General features: G+C 46.1%; 3 protein-coding genes and 1 non-coding gene across 9 annotated transcripts; 3 read left to right on the top strand and 1 right to left on the bottom strand.

Moving 5' to 3' along the window:
- The first annotated feature begins 1552 nt into the window (after positions 1–1552).
- Positions 1553–3046, top strand: LOC108163494. The gene has a single exon (XM_017298816.2). The coding sequence runs from the start codon at positions 1865–1867 to the stop codon at positions 2762–2764; it is 900 nt and encodes a 299-aa protein (XP_017154305.1). The 5' UTR covers positions 1553–1864; the 3' UTR covers positions 2765–3046.
- Positions 1556–1672, top strand: LOC117189199. Its single transcript, XR_004473255.1, has one exon. It is a non-coding gene; the product is annotated as a U5 spliceosomal RNA (small nuclear RNA).
- Positions 3047–3066: 20 nt separating the features above from the next.
- Positions 3067–11113, bottom strand: LOC108163492 (ethanolamine-phosphate cytidylyltransferase). Of its 6 annotated transcripts, none has more exons than XM_033393041.1 (8): positions 10699–11112; positions 5691–5941; positions 5560–5626; positions 5371–5483; positions 5074–5079; positions 4203–4303; positions 3944–4129; positions 3067–3870 (listed from the first exon to the last, which is right to left on the bottom strand). In XM_033393041.1, exons 1-8 carry the CDS (start codon positions 10821–10823, stop codon positions 3553–3555), a joined length of 1167 nt encoding a protein of 388 aa, XP_033248932.1. In that variant the 5' UTR covers positions 10824–11112; the 3' UTR covers positions 3067–3552. The 6 variants fall into 6 exon arrangements, with proteins under 6 accessions (XP_033248932.1, XP_033248930.1, XP_017154301.1 ...); XM_033393039.1 differs by having other exon boundaries at positions 4203–4309; XM_017298812.2 differs by lacking the exon at positions 5074–5079 and having other exon boundaries at positions 4203–4369; positions 10699–11113.
- Positions 11114–11428: 315 nt separating this feature from the next.
- Positions 11429–17853, top strand: LOC108163270. Its single transcript, XM_017298471.2, has 5 exons — positions 11429–12110; positions 12166–13914; positions 13978–16125; positions 16185–16383; positions 16453–17853. The coding sequence occupies exons 1-5, from the start codon at positions 11681–11683 to the stop codon at positions 17258–17260; spliced, it is 5334 nt and encodes a 1777-aa protein (XP_017153960.1). The 5' UTR covers positions 11429–11680; the 3' UTR covers positions 17261–17853.
- Positions 17854–18146: the final 293 nt, after the last annotated feature.

The raw sequence follows: 18146 nt of genomic DNA on the forward strand, positions 1-18146 counted from the left end.
TGGCGGGTCCTAACATTAGGACCCAAAGGCACGAGGGAGCGCGTGGGGTTTCAATTCCCTTTTCGCCTGTACTTCGTCTCTACCGCGACCCCGCTGCCCATCGGTTTCGTCTGTTCGGCAATGCCTTCACCGTCGAAGCGGTGGTCGCGGATCGCCGATGTCTTTGGAGCGGCACAGTGGGACCTTTGGCCGTCTCAGCTTGCTAAATTAGTTAGTTAGTCAATAAATATTTGCACACTGAACAAATGTTAAACTTTGAGTGCTTATATCTCCTAAACTAAAACTATCTTGAAAATTCGATTGCAAAATTCTCTATTAGATGCTTACATTAAATTTATCTAAGGCACTCATACAATTTTTTGACTATTTCGGCTGAGTCCCCACTGTGCCGCGCCAAAGACATCAGCGACCACGCTGCCCTACGGTTTCGGCACGCAGGCACTGACATGCTTTCAGTGCGCTTGTGTGTGAAGCTGTATATGCTGCGGGCGAAACCGGTTTATGGCCGTGCCGACCTAGGACATACACACATATACACAACTACAAGCATATTTCTGGGTTGGCTCGAGATCGTGCTGACCGAGGCATTGACGAAGTCGAGTAGCACTTCGGAGGCGAAGGTAGCGTAAAAGAGAATTGAAGACCTAGCCCTGCGCGCCCGTACCAAGAAGCGTCAAACGAAAATTGAAAAAGCATTTGTTCCTCATGCGACATCTTGGTATTGTATAGTCTTCGGTAATACGTACATACATATGTATATAATGAGATAAAACCAAACTGAAGTGAGCATACAGACGTACATATGTATGTACACTTAATTCTGTTTTTACACGGTTTAAAATCAAAGATTTTAAATATTTTACACGATTTTATTATATTTATCATGGTTCAAAATATCACAACACAAATATCACAAACAGCTGGAAACCATACGAAAACAAGAAAGAGCATACACATGTAAATATTTGATTCTCTTTCGTTCTTAAACATACAAGCAAATTTACTGGTCAGAGCAATTGTAGATATGTAGCAAAAATTTAGGTGAATTCCCTTTTGTGGAAATTTAAGGGGATTACATTTTTGAAATATATGTATATGTTTTTTTCCCACGTTTCCTAATTTTTCCCCTAATTTGAATAGGCTTTAGAGATAAGGAACCAATCACCTATTTTTTTATACGATCAATGTCTATTTTTTAAACGGTTTTGTTTTACACGGTTTATTCAGGAACCAATCGACCGTGTAAAAACAAAATTAGGTGTACTCCACTGAAAAAATAAGTGAATGATGTAATCTTTCACGTAACAAGTTCTCTATCTTATATACATTTATTTATATGTATATGTATGCAAATATAGAAGAATAGATATGTTTGCATTACAGCTAACCAGCCTGTCGACAAGACCTAACCATATTGCTCAGCGAGCAATGGTCACATACACGCAACACCACTGCACATCCAACCCCATTTTAGGCGTAGCGCGAGTTGCTCTTAAGATTCCCAACCAGTTCTGGCCAGGATAGTTGAAGGTTGGACGTGTTTGGCAATGAAAAGTTACTCTGGCTTCTCTTCAATTGTCGAATAAATCTTTCGCCTTTTACTAAAGATTTCCGTGGAGAGGGGCACTCTAATGAGTCTAAAATGAATTTTTTCGTAGTGCCCGGCGGCTTCGGTTGCTGGGCCAATATATAATACATTTAACAAATAAGTAGAATTTGAATTGGCAAGGTTTTTTGTTGAAGACCACTTCCCGTTCCATAGCATAGCGAAGGTTGTCAGGTCAGTCAAACTCATTTCCATATTCCATCAAAATTATGCCGTTGGATTAGGTTTCTGTCCGCTAAGCTTGCAGCCCATCCAAACATGTCAATCCTACTTCCGACCTTTCACTCCGCTTCAAATAAAATAGATGTCAATGATCAAAGACAGAGCAAAAGTAAGAAACGTCAGGGGCGGATGGGAAATCAGCATATACAGAACACCCAGTCCTACTCCAGTTTTAACCAGCCCATATCGGAGGCCTCGACGTCGGAGGATAGGTTTCTGAGACTGAACCGATACGAGTACAAGTCAACCACATCGCAGTCCAGCATTCGAAAGTTGTCGCTATTTGAGACAGTCAGAAACAACTCAAATTGGTCACGTCCTCGTCTGATTCACTGTCCGTGCCATGCCTGTCATTGCTCCCTGGACCCCAGCGGGCTGCTGGGCCATTATCTGAGGGACCATCTGCACGGGATGGGTGTTCCGTTTGCGGAGGTGAGGCCGGAGCAGAAGGTTTCCCTGTGCTGCCATATCAGCAGCTTGGAGCACGATGTGAACACGCTTCTGGGGGTCTTTGGGTACCGTCGATCCGGCCTCAATCCGTTGAAATGCGCCCGGAACAATCATCTGCCGGCGGAGTATCGTCAGTATTCGCAGCACGGCGTCCTTATGGTCTTTGGCTGTCGCACCCAGCACTCTCTGCTGTGGCACCGCAAACCAGCCATGGATGACGTGCTGGCCGTATGGGTGTCCACTCCGCTGCAGGATGTGTCCGTCTGCATTCGCCTGCTGGTCCAGGCAGAACAGTCTTCGCGCAGCTACTCTAAGCACTTGAAGGCTCGATCCGTCTGCGCGACCCAGGACTGCAAGGAGTTCATCAAAACCGACAGCAACTCCATCCTTATCAGCTTCGCTGACCTGCGCGGACTAATGGACTTGGATGTGTGGCAGCAGCTGATCACAGTGGACCTAAAGATACTCGGCGAACAGATTAAATAATCGACAACAAATTCTTTATAAATATTCTTTCATTTTTTTTGGATTACTTTTTGGCCATGTACATACATAAATATATTATAATCTAGAGCTAAATAAACATTGAACATAAAACATTATGAGTAGCGTTAACGGACATGAACTTGCACTAGGATATATGTATATTTGTAATTGAAGACAAAATATCAGAGATTACGTTTGATAGATCCAGAGTTCCACTTGCGACTACAGTTCACATTTAGTTGTATTTACAATTCAAGCACAAGACAGGCTGATAAATGGATACAATCAGAAAAAATATTTGCTTTTGGCCTAAACATATATATTTCGTACAATTTTTAGAGTCCACTCACGACTCATTCTTCTCGACACTTATTACATACAATATAGAATTTACAATCTTGAGCTTACATACAATTTAGATTTTAAATATGCTATTATCGTAGACTATTTCATATACATATATATATATATCGATTTATATAAATTTATATCATTGAGGCTTGCATAGAGCCTCCTGCCTGCCTGAGAGCCTGCAGCTATTCAAAAATTGTACTAGAAAACGAGATGCGTACGCAGGAGCCGATCCGCTGGCGAGGGGGGTTGGGGTTGTGTTACTTGTGGGGGGACTTGTGTGGTGTGTGTGGTTGCCACGCCTTGAACACAACATATCATAACGAAACAAGGGGCCATATAAAAGGTTACAAGCACTAAACTAAAAAACGAAACTAAAAAAAATAAAACATCTGTCTATTGCGTGAAAACGGAAGGAGGGCAAGGGGCTGCTACTGCTAGCCCGCCTTTTGGGTCTGTTTCTGGCGTTGCAGCGCCTCAAATGCCTCGATTTCCTTCTTCTCTTTGGCCTGGTTGCGGCGCTCATACTCCAGACGATGCGAGATGATGCGCTCCACAATCCGCTCGGTGGTCATCTCATTGCCAGAGTCGATCAGCTCGAAAATGGCTCGCGTCTTTGGCACGGCATACGGGTCAATTTTGCCATCCTCCATCGCAATGGGAGTGCGACCATGGCAGACTACGTCGATTTTGAAATGATCGAGCAGCTCCTCGGTGACGCAGTACGGCGCCCCAATCACCACCTCATTGACAAACTATACAAGAAAAGAGAAGCCAAAGCAGCGTTAAAACAGGAGCAGCTCAAGCAGCCGCATAAGCAGATCGTACCTTGCATGCCAATACGCTGAGCACGCGTTCGTGCAGATTCATAATGGGATAATTGCTTTCCTTGTACGAATTGACCACGGGATCTGTGTGAAGGCCAACAATCAAATAGTCGCCCAGCTTGCTAGCCTTCTCCAGGAAGTCCAAATGACCCACATGGAACAGATCAAAGGCTCCAGCCACATACACCTGAAAAGATCATAAAAAAACATTCGATTTAGAACTAGTCTCTGCTTAGTCTCTGTTTACTGTTTACACTTACAATCTTGTCCCCGGCATTTGGTGACTTGCCATCGCTGAATTGTATTATCTTTTGTGTGGTGGGCAAGAACTGACTGCAGCCGGTCCAGGGACTTTTGGCAGCTGAATCTTGACCCATATTCGAAGAACCTGGATGGGATTTTATTTGTAGTAGTTTTAACATTTTCGCTGTTTATGCAATTTGTTTGGTAATTGGAATTGGTAATTGAAAAGCGAACACAGACGAATGAGAGCAGTGTAGAATATAAGAGAGAGTATTTACATTTACATTTACATTTACATTTACAGGAATTGATTTGGATTTGGTTTTGGATTCGGATTTGATTTGGATATTGATATTTGATTGCAGACAGCAGGTCATTGCAGGTAATATTTTTGATATATTTCATATTTCAGTTGTCATTCATTTCGCGGGCGCGCACACGCACAGGACATTTGGTATTTGGCATTTGAGGATTTAGCATAGATTTGCATATACGAGTAGTAGATTATATTGTTTTGTTAGTGGTAAACAGTGCGTACATAGAAATAAAAAGAAGAGAAAGAGTAAAGATGTAGAGAGCAACATAAGTCAAAGGATTAGTCACGGATCAAACATGTCACAAACGGTACGGCTACGGGTACGGAATCAACTAAGAGTCTATGCCAAGCGTGCGGTGCCAGCAATGGGCAGGCTTTTTCCACCAATAGCAACAAAAAAAAAACCCCCCGTTAAGCGTCATGCACATGTATGCTGTTGTTTTTCGTTGCAGCATTCGGTTGTGTCTCGAGTCGAGCAGATAAGGTTTTTTTGTGCCGCTAATGACATGCCCACAACTAAACTATACTATTAGCATAGACAATATAAAGCTACATTTATGAATTGCTCATACTTGGAACTGAGATTCGATTCGATTCGATTGGTGGTTTACGCGCAGCATGCAGAGCAACGTACAACAAAGATTAACAGAAGGAGACAGTCCGGGGAGAGAGAGAGAGAGTGGATGGGAAAAAGAAAGTAAAAATCTTAGTCTAAAGTTAGTATTTGTTAAAAATGTAAAAACTTAATGAACGGAACACTCAATGAAACAAGGATTGTGCTGGCGGCAGTGATTCAATGGGCACTTTAGGAACACAAATGAAACTTAATTCAGTACATAAGCCAGGGCCATGGAACAAGCGGAAGCTACCTTCTTTCTCGATGTCGTATTCAGCGGATCCCTGGCGGAAGTGATTGCGTGTCAGCAGCAACATGCGACCAACCAAATCTGTTGTCGAGACACCAGCTGTGCGTCGTACCTCCCTAAGGATTGGAATGGATAAAAAGAATGCCAAAGTTTAGTACGATTCATGAAACAATCCCTTCAGACAGTACTCACTTGTAGCGATTGGCCGACTTGACCAGGTGATATGTATCGACGCCCTCGGCTGTCATTGTAATATCATCTGGAATTCATAAAACAGAATGTAGAGTACAGTACAGTAAAAATCATGATATTGTTGTACTCACCGCCGTGGACACAGAAATCACAGTTATTCTTATCGAGAACCTCCAGGGTGGTCACATACGGGGCACCGAGAACCACCTCATCGACCCACTTGATGCCCTTGACCATCTTGACGCGCTCCTCCTCGGTGAAGACGGGCGGTCCCTTGTGTTTGGTTATCTCATCGTCGGTGTGAATGCCGACAATTACCTTATCGCCAAGTGCTTTGGCTTGTCGCAGAGAGTTGGCATGGCCAAAGTGGACCATATCATAGCTGTGGGAGTGGAATGAAGTTGCAGATTCATTAGTTGGATATTATGGCTATCTTAAATGTTGTTGTGTTCTCTTATCAGAACACCTGTATCGGTTATGTATATCGCGCAGGAAATGTACTGTCTTCCGGTTAACAAATTGGAAAAGATTGAAGAACCTCAATAGAAAGCGACCTTGAAGAATGACAAACGGGGCAAATGATTCCCATGCACCTCCCCCAGTGGTTGGGTGTGAGTCATATAATACCTAGAATTAGCGACTTTCTGAGCTCGCTTGATAAGCCCGGTTTGGAAGCTATAGAATAGCTTGGAAGCTCTGCCCTCGTCTGCATGTATGTCTATATGTTGGCATTATTATTTATTTATTATTATCGCCTTGCCAGTACAAAGTATGAAGAAATTTGCATTCAATCGAGTCTCGGGTTCAAGTAACTGTTGCTTTTGTGCAAAAGAGCCCCCTCATTCATTCACTTAATTTTCGAACAATGCCTTACAGAACGTCCTTGCTCTCAACTGCTCCCACATTGCGCGGCACCCGAGAATGGAAAAAGCAAAATACATGTCGTGTACATGACGAATCGAGGCTTGGTCCCAAAAATGAATGACGCTGCACATGCCTTCTCGTCTCGTTGTTAATGAAATTTGATCATAACTTTTTACTGGTATCTAAAACGTCGGCTTCGGCATACATAACATAGTATACATTTCTCTAGGATGAAAGTTCATTTACAAAGTAGCCATAAATAAATTCTCAAAGCAATCAAATCAGCCTTGATTGGCTGAAGGATTACAATTAATTGAGACCCGTCGCTTTTGACCCGCAGCAGTACTCGTAAACTTGTGTTCGGGCTCAGGCTTGGATGCATACGAAAGTACATATAAATCATTTACTACATCGTCTACATAAAACGCCCCATTCAACGCAAAGTCCAAGCGCGTCAGCAATGTGTCTGGTCTGGTGTGGTGTGGTTCGGCTTAATGACAACCAGTAGAGACCAGTGGCTGACTGACTGACTGACTGACTGACTGACTCTGACTGAATGATTGACTTGGTGGCTGTCCCCAGGCCGGCTTTGTGCTCCACTTTAGCGCCGCAGCAGCATTGGTCAAGATTGCACTTTGGACCCGATCATCTGTTGGCACAACCAAAAGAGATGGCTAGAGCTGGATGGGGCAATGAGAGATATGTATGATTTCTGTGTGCCATTTAGCAATTTTTAATTGCAATTGTGCTCGACCGTGTCCACACACATACCCATACGCATGTATAGTATGAAGATACGAGTGCAAACAGCACATGCCAGTGCGAGTACTCATTCCCCGTCGTTTCGATTCTAAAGCTATTTCCATAGGCACGGCACACACGTGCCCTGAGCCTATTTTGGATTGGTTCGGCACTTGACAGACGTGACGATCCACTTAAATTGTCTCTAAATAGCATTACTTTTGCATTACGGAATGGCATGTTTCGGACCGGATCGAGAGACACAATCGTGGAAATAGTATTTTTCACTCCAAATCCATCTAAAGCATCCATCTAAGACAGAAACTACCCAGCAATGTAATCCGTTAATCCTTTGAGAGAGCAAGGCCTCACAGCACACAGCAAATGAATAGGCAAGATACAAGAATAACGGACAAAAGACTGGCAAAGGAGACGGGTAAGGGAATACCACGCCAGTAGAAGATAGCACACTGACCAATATACTGTGGGAATAATATACGATCCGACATATACATACAGATGTAAACATAGTTATAAGCTTATTTATTTATCGTTCTGAAATCATTTCGCATGGAAAGGTTTCAAAAAAGAGGCCAGACAGAAAAATTGTGACACACCTTAGAGTACCTTATGTAGTATGTAGTAATTATATAGCACCCAAGCGAAATAAAACAGTTAAGAACCACACACGAAAATATTTGTATGATAAGAAGTGAGAAAACGTCACCATTATCGGTTCCGTCTAACTGATTAGACCTCGTATGTACGTATATCGCAGACTGTTGAATGAGGTGGAACCAATTGCAAATTCGAACAAAAATGTTACGAATATGGGTAAAATATATGTATATATTATATAATCTGTACAATTAACGTTTTCCAGCCATATCGCACCTATAAGATCAAGGTTGTCCCATTGCCTTGACAATAAACCGAAAAAATACATTTTACGAGTATCTTTATACATATTTAAAAGTTCATCTTTTGGCTGTGTCTGGTCCGACGAATGTCTGGGCCGGTGGATTGATAATAAGCCAAGAAAGAAGCAAAAAGAGACTACTACGTCACGGAATCCGATCGTAATGAAGATCCAAAAATAAACCCACCTCGTGCATGGGTGTAAGGAGGGGGGAACATATAATCGTACAAATATTTATACATGTATGTAGTATATTTGGCTGATAGTAACAGAACACAGCTGGTAGCCGTAGCCGTAGAGCAGGGACAAGCAGTAGCAGCTAGTAAAAACGTGGGGCCATTCATTAATCGAGAGGGAAAAACCTTTGCTCCCGGAGATTTTCTGCCATAGAGGAGAAGAGGCAAGAAATCTGTGCCGAACGCGGGAGAAGCAAGTATGCGAGTAGTACCATATATTATTGTATTATTGTACTCTATATGTAGAACAGGCCTCGGGGGACGCTTAATCAATTGAGTGAGCAACAAGCGGCGACAGCTACGAACGTTGCTGATTAAAAAATATCACGCGATTCTTAGTAGAATTTGTGCTCTGACGGCCGGGGGTCTCAGCGGGTGTACCCAGAGCCCTAAGCGGGAACCATTTACAACAAATATTACAAGTATCATTCATTTGTTTTTGTTTTGAAATGTTTTTGAGCTCAAGTTCGTTGACACTTGCCAAAAGGCAGATAGATCGGAGAGAGGTGAGGTGACTGAGTGAGTGCCGGAGGAGGAGGCTCATTGCTTGCGTCAATGATCTCAATCTCTGCTGATTAGAGACGATTTTGGTGGACCGAGGAGTCGCTGGGTTAATGGGCTGATTCCTTTCGGATTCCTCCATACAGAAATGTGTACCAAAATAAAGTGCTTGTTTATATTTTTTTTTTTTTTTTGCAGAGACCCCCATTCGCAGACCAGCTGATAATGCCATTTGAATATTGGTTGGCGGCTCTCTCGGCTGCTTATCAGCCTTAGATGTTTCGCTGGACTTCCATACTTGATACTCGGGGTGTGGGGTGGGGTGTCCGACCCGCATCGGGACTAAGGGAGAGCTCTGATTACCCAATTAACCCGGAAATACAAGTACGTATGATTTATTATTCGTAAAAGCGGATTTAGAAAAGGAAATCCGATTAACAAAGGAAGGTTCGCGTACCATAGAAGGGAGTAAGTAGGAAGTGAGTCCAAACAGTTCTACATGAACATACATATGTAAGTATATGGATTCTAAATGGATCGACATGCATCTAATGCACTCGCAAAGATATTGCATACATCCCTATTATTGCATTTATCCTTTATTTTGTAATGTAGTTTAGATTGAATATTCCGTGTTTATGGATTCTTTCGAATTATAAATGCCAATAGAAGTTATTTCCTGAAACATTTTACTTCTACTCTCTTAAAGTCATAGCAAGCCCTTTGAGGCCCTCAAGGTCTGCTGCAAAATGGCAATGAAATTATATGCCAAGTGCACTCTAAAGAATGCCGGACGCAGAGGAGGCCCCACACGGGATGATGGCCAAACCATGAACTGAAAATTGGGCGTGGGATGGAGACGAAGACGAGGCATGCGCAAATCCGAATCACGTGATGTTTGGAACGAACGACCGACCGGCTGCTTGGCTGCCACAGTCAACAAGGGCCACGTAAACGAACCCCAGGAACAGAAACGTTGAGAAACGTGCCGCTGCGGATACAGTGGGGCAGCGGATACAGTGGGTAAGAATAAATCTTGCTTCGGACTTTGTACACATGCACAGAATCGTACGACGACGGAGAGTGAGGAGAGAGAGAGGATAAACAACAGATATATGTATATATATGTTTATAAAGCGTTCAGCGGAAACCACAATTGAAGGAAGGAAATTTCTGTCCGCTGATAAAGCAAGGAAAAAAACTTGTTATGGTAGGCCATCCATCCATCTACGGACGACATACATATAGTATTATCGCCGTAGAAAGCGTCATTCTCGATAAAGATAAACTGGTTTTGGCCTATGCATTGCTCTGAAATTAAAATGTTTAATAGAGATAGAGCCCGAAGTAATAATAAGAGTAGAAGAAAACATGCAACGCGTTTTAAGTCATTTATATAGTAGTATTTGAAAATGCGTCTAACGCTACCTATGTATGTATATCCTATGTGTATATAATAGAGAATTAATATGTACAGTCGTCGTACTACGATCTTTCGGTTCTAATTGACCTTGAACCTGAAATAGACACAATATAGCGGACGACTTGGATACTAGAATTATATACACACATATGTACATCCTGCCATGCAATCAGTATATGTACACATGTAATTCCTGTGAAAGTGCTCGCGTTGACCCACGTACATATGTATGTGTGCTCGCCCGACGGCCTGCCGTTGCCTTTCCCCCCACCATCCCATCCCTCCTATCAATAAAGTGACGCAAGAAAGCGACAGCGACTACCGTTAGTGGATAATTTTCCGTTTTCCAGGTACTATACAAATGCCAAAGGTTCTTGGAATAGAAAATCCACCTATGTATTACTACCCACTCCCTACCCCCTTCCACCAAAATATACATATGACCAATGACTCACCATCCGTCGCACCAGACGCGGACGTCTTTGCCTTGTGAAGGGGTTTCCTTCTGCTGTGTGCTACCGTTGCAGTGACTGTAGTTCTTCTGACCAGAACTGCAGCCGTTTACAAGATTGTCACTCATTGTTGATTTATTGAAATTTTCGCTTTCGACTTATATTTGACGTTGACTTCTAGTTACACGCACATTGATGAGTAAAAGCAGCGTTTTATTTATTTTTTCCGGGACGATAGCCGAACACGACGTTCACAATGCTAGCGCTTGAATGTTTGTTCTGAGTTACGAGCACGCCTAGTACTTTTATTCCAAGAGCTACTAAGTTTTGATGTTCGCTGCCTACTGCTTATCAGCGCGCGGGCGCATGGGGAATGGGGAAACTTTAATCAAGTGAAACGAGTAGGCTAGTGGGGGGTACTTCACTGTAATTTTTTTTTATTCTCATCCAGCTGTTTGCAGTCAACCGATTAATCGCATTGCACTATCGACCGGAGCTGGTATCTATCGGTATTTTATTTAGTTTGAGTTCTGGACATTCAAGTATAAAATTGACTTATTAATTGGATAAAATTATGTGGGCATGGCTGAGGGTTCTATCTAGCTAGTAATATTCGGCGGAATATCAAAATTGAGGAATAAACTTGAATTCATCAGTATATTTACGGTATATTTTTTTTAATGAGACGGTATATTTTGGAATATTTTGGTATCACGGTATCACAAAGTAATCACAAAATAATTTGTTGCTGCCAATTTTATAAAATTTTAAAAATATGTGCGTTGCTATACGCACAAAAATTTCCTAACAAGGCAGACCTCGACAATCATGTTGTGCAGCCATAAGGAGTTCAGGCTTTATACAGTACGCAGCATAGAGCACAGTTTTTAAAATTTCACGTGTAATTTCCAAAAAAAAAAACCTTCCACAATTGCTCCCATTATTCAATATTTGTAACTTCAATCGATTTGGCGTGGATAATACAATGTCGAAGCGGGACAGAGCCTATGCGCAGGCAGAAGATCGGTGGCTCAGCGTCGTCATGTCGACCAGTGGCATAGTGGAACGACCAGGCCCACTGGGCGAGGAAGTGGACGATGAAGAACGAGCGCATTTTAGCCGGGAACACACCGCGAATGGGCAGCAGCTACTGGATCCCGCGGTGGACAGCCTGCTGCACGTCATCTCCGACGATTCCGAGATATGCAGTCTCATATCGAGCAGCAATGGCAACGACTTCCAGGGCTGGCCTGATCAGGACGAACCCTCTACAGTGGAGGCCGTAGAACAACAACTAGTCTACGGACTCTGTCGCACAATGCAATCACAAGCCGAAGATCTACAATCTGCATCATACTCGGCCTACACGCCACCCAAGCGTCTGCGAATGAGCGACGAAATAATCGAGATCAATGGTTAGTTTTTGCTCAACCTTGAGCACAGGTTTTTTAAACTAAATCCCTTTTTTAGATTCTCCAGAGGCAGCCACAGACTCCGGCGTGGTCTTTATGCAATCGGTTTCCACAAATCCCGCGGTTTTGCTAACCAACGGCAGCCTCGTCGACTCTCATCTGACAGAAGTGTTTGAGATCCTTCCGCACACCGAGGAGCAAGCTCTCCAAATGGTTGACCCGAACGTCGAGCAGTGCGTTGTCTACGAAGACGTGGACGGCGAAATCGTCCTGACCGAAGAGCACTGCTGCGAGATAATAGTCTCGACACAGAACGAGCAGGAGCTCCCCAGGGCCTTCCTTATGTCCGGCCACGGAGCTCTGCTCCGCCATAATCTGAATGGCTCGGGCTACATCGATGGCGTGGCAGGAGATGAGGATGAGGAAGAGACGCGTATGGAGGCCGGCAACAATGTTTATCTCAGCGATGCGGCTCTGGACCAGCCGGTGGTCCATCACCATGAGCTTGTCGAGGAAGATGAAGTCGAGGACGAGGAGGCGCATAACGACAATGATAATGAGAATGCTAACTTTGTCGACGACAGTCCGCTGGAAGAAGAGCGCCCCGACATCTGTGAGGTGTACGACCACGAGTTGGAAGACCACGACAATGAGATGGATGAAGAGGATGAGATCCAGCAGGGGCACCATCATCATCATCAGCTACATCTGGAGCAGGAGCTTCCCCTGGAGCATGTCCCAGAGATGGACACAGAGCAGTATCAGCAGCCCATTGTAATTAGTGACATAGAGGAGGAGGAGCAGCCTGAGCCTGAGCCCGAGCCTGAGCACAGCAGCCCCACACAGTTTCCCAATAGCTCCTCGTCCACGCCCAATGGCAGCGACAACTACCACTATGATGACGATCTGGGCGACGACGATCGGCCAAGGAAAATGCATCCGGCAAAGCGCAAGTATCCTCTGCTGAAGAACACCCTATTCTCGGAGGCCATGGACCGGCGGCTGGCCACCATCTGCCAAGCCCAGCCGCAGATGAGTCTCAGCGAGAAGGTTGAGACCTGGGAGACGGCCACCACCCATGACTGTGAGGCGGTCGAGGATGTGGAGAACTTCCAGGCCACCTTTGAGCAGCACGAGGCTTCTAAGCACCACAAACAGGACACTTTCATCGAGTTCCGCGAGACACTGGCTCGCAATATGGAAAAGATCAGCCGCCAACTTATGCAGAGTCCAGCCGAATCGCCAGCGGACCAGGCCAGTGCCAGTCTGGGGACATCTGCGCCGGAGAAGCAGCCCATTCAGCGACGCCACCTAAATGTGCTGCCCACAGAGGATACCATTATTCTGGACGATGACGAGGACGATTGCTACGAGGTGGGCAGGGACAATCCATCTGTGACCACACTCACGCCGGAGGATGAATTGCCGGCACTCAACTCGCAGGAGGTACAGCAGCAGGAAGACTTCAAAATGGCACCGGACATGAAAACAATTCAAACGCAGACATCGGTGCAGAGACTGGCCACAAAAGAGACTTCCACTGCAGATCTGGCACCGCTGGCTGTGGCGTCAGTATCCACTGCCTCCGCAGAATCTCCAGCGGCAGCAGGGGCTCCCGAAGTACAGGGAATGAATGCCATGCCTGTTGCCATGATTTCCACGGAAACTGAAAGTGATTGTAAACTGGCGAATGTTGTCTTTGGCATGATGCGAAAGGGTGGTAAAAAACGGCAACAGATGCTACGGCTGGAGCAGCAGCAGCAAAAGCATCCTCGCTATCAGCAGCAGCATCCCCATCCCTCATCGGGTAAGCGGTTCCTCAGTGTGCCATGCTATTACGATGTCCAATCTTTCTCTGTATCCTCCACAGATGTGTCCCACAGCATGAGGACTGAACAGAATGATGCCGCCTTTGGCGATTGTCCCAACGATGCCATGTTCTACGAGCAGCAGGAGTTCTGCAACTATCTGGGACTCACGGAGATGTCCACGGCCCATGCAGTGGCCACAGCCATGCGGGAGCTGGCCAACAGCACGATGGCTCGACGCTCCCTCAGAGTGCGGACGCAGGAGCAGCTGGACAGGATGCGGACCGATGTGCGTGGCAGGCGAAAGGTGAGGAAGCATCACAGTGAGCAGAGCACAGAAGGACAAGCCGCCGCTGCAGCCACTGAAGAGCAACGTCAGTCCACCCAAACGTACGACCAATACTATGAGGCACAGGACGATCGGCCAAAAGCCTCGGAGGACGAGGCGGAGGATGGAGATGCTGACAATAGGTGCTCAAAGTCTGAATTGATGGAGGCGGCCTTTGCTCAGGTCCATGCCGCTGCCACACCCACCCAGGGCCAGTTGCTGGAGACCGTGCAGCAGCAGCAGAAACAGGAGGATAACAGATGCTCCAAGTCTGAACTGGTAGAGGCGGCCTTCGCCAAAGTCTATGCTGCTGCCGCCCCGGCCCGTGAAGATCTGCTGGAGAGCATGCAGAAGCGCCTGCGACAGGCGCGTGAGACGAAGCCATCCATCTACATTGTACAATCGATGAGTAATGCTCCGCCAGTGTCGCTGCCAGTGGAACTACCAGTGGCCCTACCAGGGCCGCGCACGCGAACGCCTTCTCCCACCCGCCACGTCGAGACTGCAAACTACGGCGGTCCGCGTCCCTCTCTGGAGAGCTCCAGCCCATACAGATCCCAGATGAAACACAATCGAAGGCCGACCAAAACCCAAGCGCAAGCCTCCAAGACTCCCCGAAAGAGCCAGGCGGAAAGCAGGAAGCCAAGAGCTTCGGTGGGTGCATCGTCCCCTACTAAAGCTGTCCGGGACCTGGTCACACGCTCCACCACGAACATGAACTCGAAGCTGCTGCGTAATCGAAAGGTCAGCCTTTTGAAGAGCTATGCCCTCTCGGATGCGGATGCGGGCAGGGGCAAACGTCTGAGCGGCGGCAATGCCAGAGGAGCATCAGCCAAGAAGTCGGCCAAAGGCGCGAAGAAACTACCAGCGGAGGCCGCGGAGGCTCTGGAGAAGATGTCGCCCGAACAGCATCGTCTCGAGCAGCAGCAGACTGCTGCTTCTCCACCGAAATCTCCCACAAAGACGTCAGGGAAGGGCACTAACGCTTTGCTGGGAGATGCTGGAGGTAAACTCCCAAAGAGCCACAGGCGTGCGCGAGCCCACACTATGCCTGGGCCTGGAGGATCTGTTCCAAAATCAGCGTTTAAACCTTTTCCTGTTGACCAGTTTCCCAGTTCTCTCCATGTTCCTGCTGATCCTCCTCATATCAAGGCCTTGGTGGAGGGTTCCCAAAAGTTTTTAGCAAAAGATACACTTACATCCCCAGCTAAAGACCTTGTAGATGAATATTCGTTCAGTGTTCGCATGTCTGCTAGACAACAGGAGCCACTGTTGGATCAGCAGATCCAGCTGCAGCAGCATTTTATGCAGGATTACCCTTCCTATAGCCAATATACAAATAGTTCAAGCTATTCCCATGCTCATGGCCAGTATGCACTTTTGGCCAAGCCCGTCCTGGTCTTACCGCCAATCAGCAGAACACAAGCCGGACACAAGGCGAGTGAGCAGGATCTACATTTCTCGCGTCGTCGGCCTTCGCAGCAAGCTGAAAAAGCTGGGGTTGCTGGGTCATATATGGATATCAATCATACCCTTCCACCAGGGGGCATGCTCCGACTCAGCGATGGATCTCGTATGCTAAGCAACCCGCTGGCGGGCAAACACGGCAAGGTGTTGTACATCTACTATGAGCTGGACCAGCTGATAGTCCTGCAGGAGCACCGCGTCAGCTTCTGGAAGTACTCGAAGGTCTTCAATGTCTTGCACAGGCCACACACGCCGTACTCCACATCGGCGTCGGAGAATAGAGCCGCGACCCACTCCACACTTCCAGGCCAATACGAACCGAAAGTCACAGAATCTGAGCACTCCCATACATATGAGGACTTTGAACGAGGCCCGCGTTGGGTGAATCTGGGAAAACTGAGGCGCATCACAAATGGTGCGTGCTGTACATGACATATACTTACATATTTCCTAACTTTCGACTTCCATCCACAGACAACGAGGTCTTTGCACCGTTTGGGAATAGACTGTGCGTGCACAACTCAACGCCTGTGTACCTGGAGATGCGCTGCCATCCGCTGGACCACCATAAGCGAGAAGTAACGCTGACGTCGCTGTATGTGAACGTTTACTACTACTGCGAGGAGGAGTTGCGCCCCAAGATGCATTCTGTGCATCTGGATGCGGTTAGCTGGTGAGTCTTTAGATTTAACAAATCACAATCAAACAATCATAATTGATGTTCTCTTCTCTCTCTTTTCAGTGACGGGTCCCATGTGATTTTCACAACCATTGCAGAGTCTCGGTACTTTGTGATGGCCTGGCAGCAGGAGGTGGTGATGGGTAAGCCACGCTCGGGCATCTGTAAGTACTCGCTGACCCCCATGCTGGACACGCTGGCCTCAATACGCGAGTTCAAGCAGCTGCGGCACGAACTGAAGCAAATTGAGTGCCTGATGGAGGATCGCCTAATTGGATATGGACTGACGCGCATCACGATCTGGGACCATCGCAGCGGGGACACGCTGATGAACTACGACCTGGGCTGCCCGCTGGGTTACAGTCTGGCCGCCATGCATTATCCCAGCTTCGACATGGACCAGAGCAGCATGCTGGTCCTCTATCAGCACATCGAGTCGCAGCAGTCGGACAAGCCCTCCGAGATGCACGTGATTGCCTGCGAGCTGTCGCATGCGACGCCCTCGCATCGTCTGCTTCAGGTGCACCGCCTGCCAACGCCTCAGTTTAATGAGCACATTCAGGCCGTCAACACCGGGGATCACCTCATCATCAAGGCCGCCACAGGCGAAGAGATTTGGATAAGTTCCGCCGATCCCAGGCAGTTGACGTACGTGGCACCGCAGGGCAATGGTTCGCAGCGGTTCTATGCGCGCCACACGTCTCAGGTTATCGAAATGGCGCCGCGCACCCTTACCGTGGACAGCATCGCCAATCACATGCTACAACTGGCCGTTCAGCAGCAACAACAGATGATGAACAGCAGCCAATCGACCATGGATGCTTTTGCAACTTCCTCTGCTTCAATCCAGTCCATGCCCGTGCCAGTATGAACCGAAAGAGTGTCTCTTCTGCCCTTCGCTCAAGTTCTGTATCAATCCGCCTGTCCGTGTTCCTTGTGCGACTTGTGTCTCTCACCAGATACGACGATACGTTGATGGCGTCAAAATCTAAATGTAATATTCATAAATCCCACACACGTGCACCCACACTCACTCGTACTTTTGTACGTCAAATATAATTGAAGGTAATATCGGATACAGCCCTTGGGCGACGCAACACGTTTATTAAATTACCCCAAGCCCGGAATTGTTTTAGATAACTTTCTCTAGTCTAAGTCCTAATCCTAAGTCGGCCTTGATTAAGTCATCCATTTATATTAACTAAGTGTTTTTATTTGATTGGCGTTTTCGCTTTTTATTTGAACTTTTCTGCAAGAAAAACAAAACTTTATGCATATTGTAAATTAGTTAACGTAGTTCTAGCCTATACATATATTGAATACTGTATTTAAATATTAAAATTGATCTACTGCTCGCGAATGGAATGGCGAAGAGTCGTAGAAGTGTCATACAATAAGTTTAGCGACGAAAGCCAAAATGGCAACTACAAGCCGATTGACATTAAATGGATCCCTTTTCAAATATATAATTGTATAGTTATTGCACTTCGTGTGTGCCTTGTTTGTTCTTTACCGATTTGGTAGCTGGTTGCTGTGTAACTACTAATTCGGCATGCTAAAAGACTAGAAGCTGACTGTTATAAAACTATTAAAGCGGGCTGCTATGAAACTAACAAGGCTGGCTGCTGAGAAATAATAAAAACTGGCTGCAATGAAACTACCAACGATGGCGGCTATAAAACTATCAACGCTGGCTGCTATGAAACTATTAGGGTTTTCTGACTATTCTTGATAAGCAGGGTAGAATAAATGTCGGT

This window comes from Drosophila miranda, chromosome 4 (genome assembly GCF_003369915.1).
Source record: "Drosophila miranda strain MSH22 chromosome 4, D.miranda_PacBio2.1, whole genome shotgun sequence".
Taxonomy (NCBI): Eukaryota; Metazoa; Arthropoda; class Insecta; order Diptera; family Drosophilidae; genus Drosophila; species Drosophila miranda.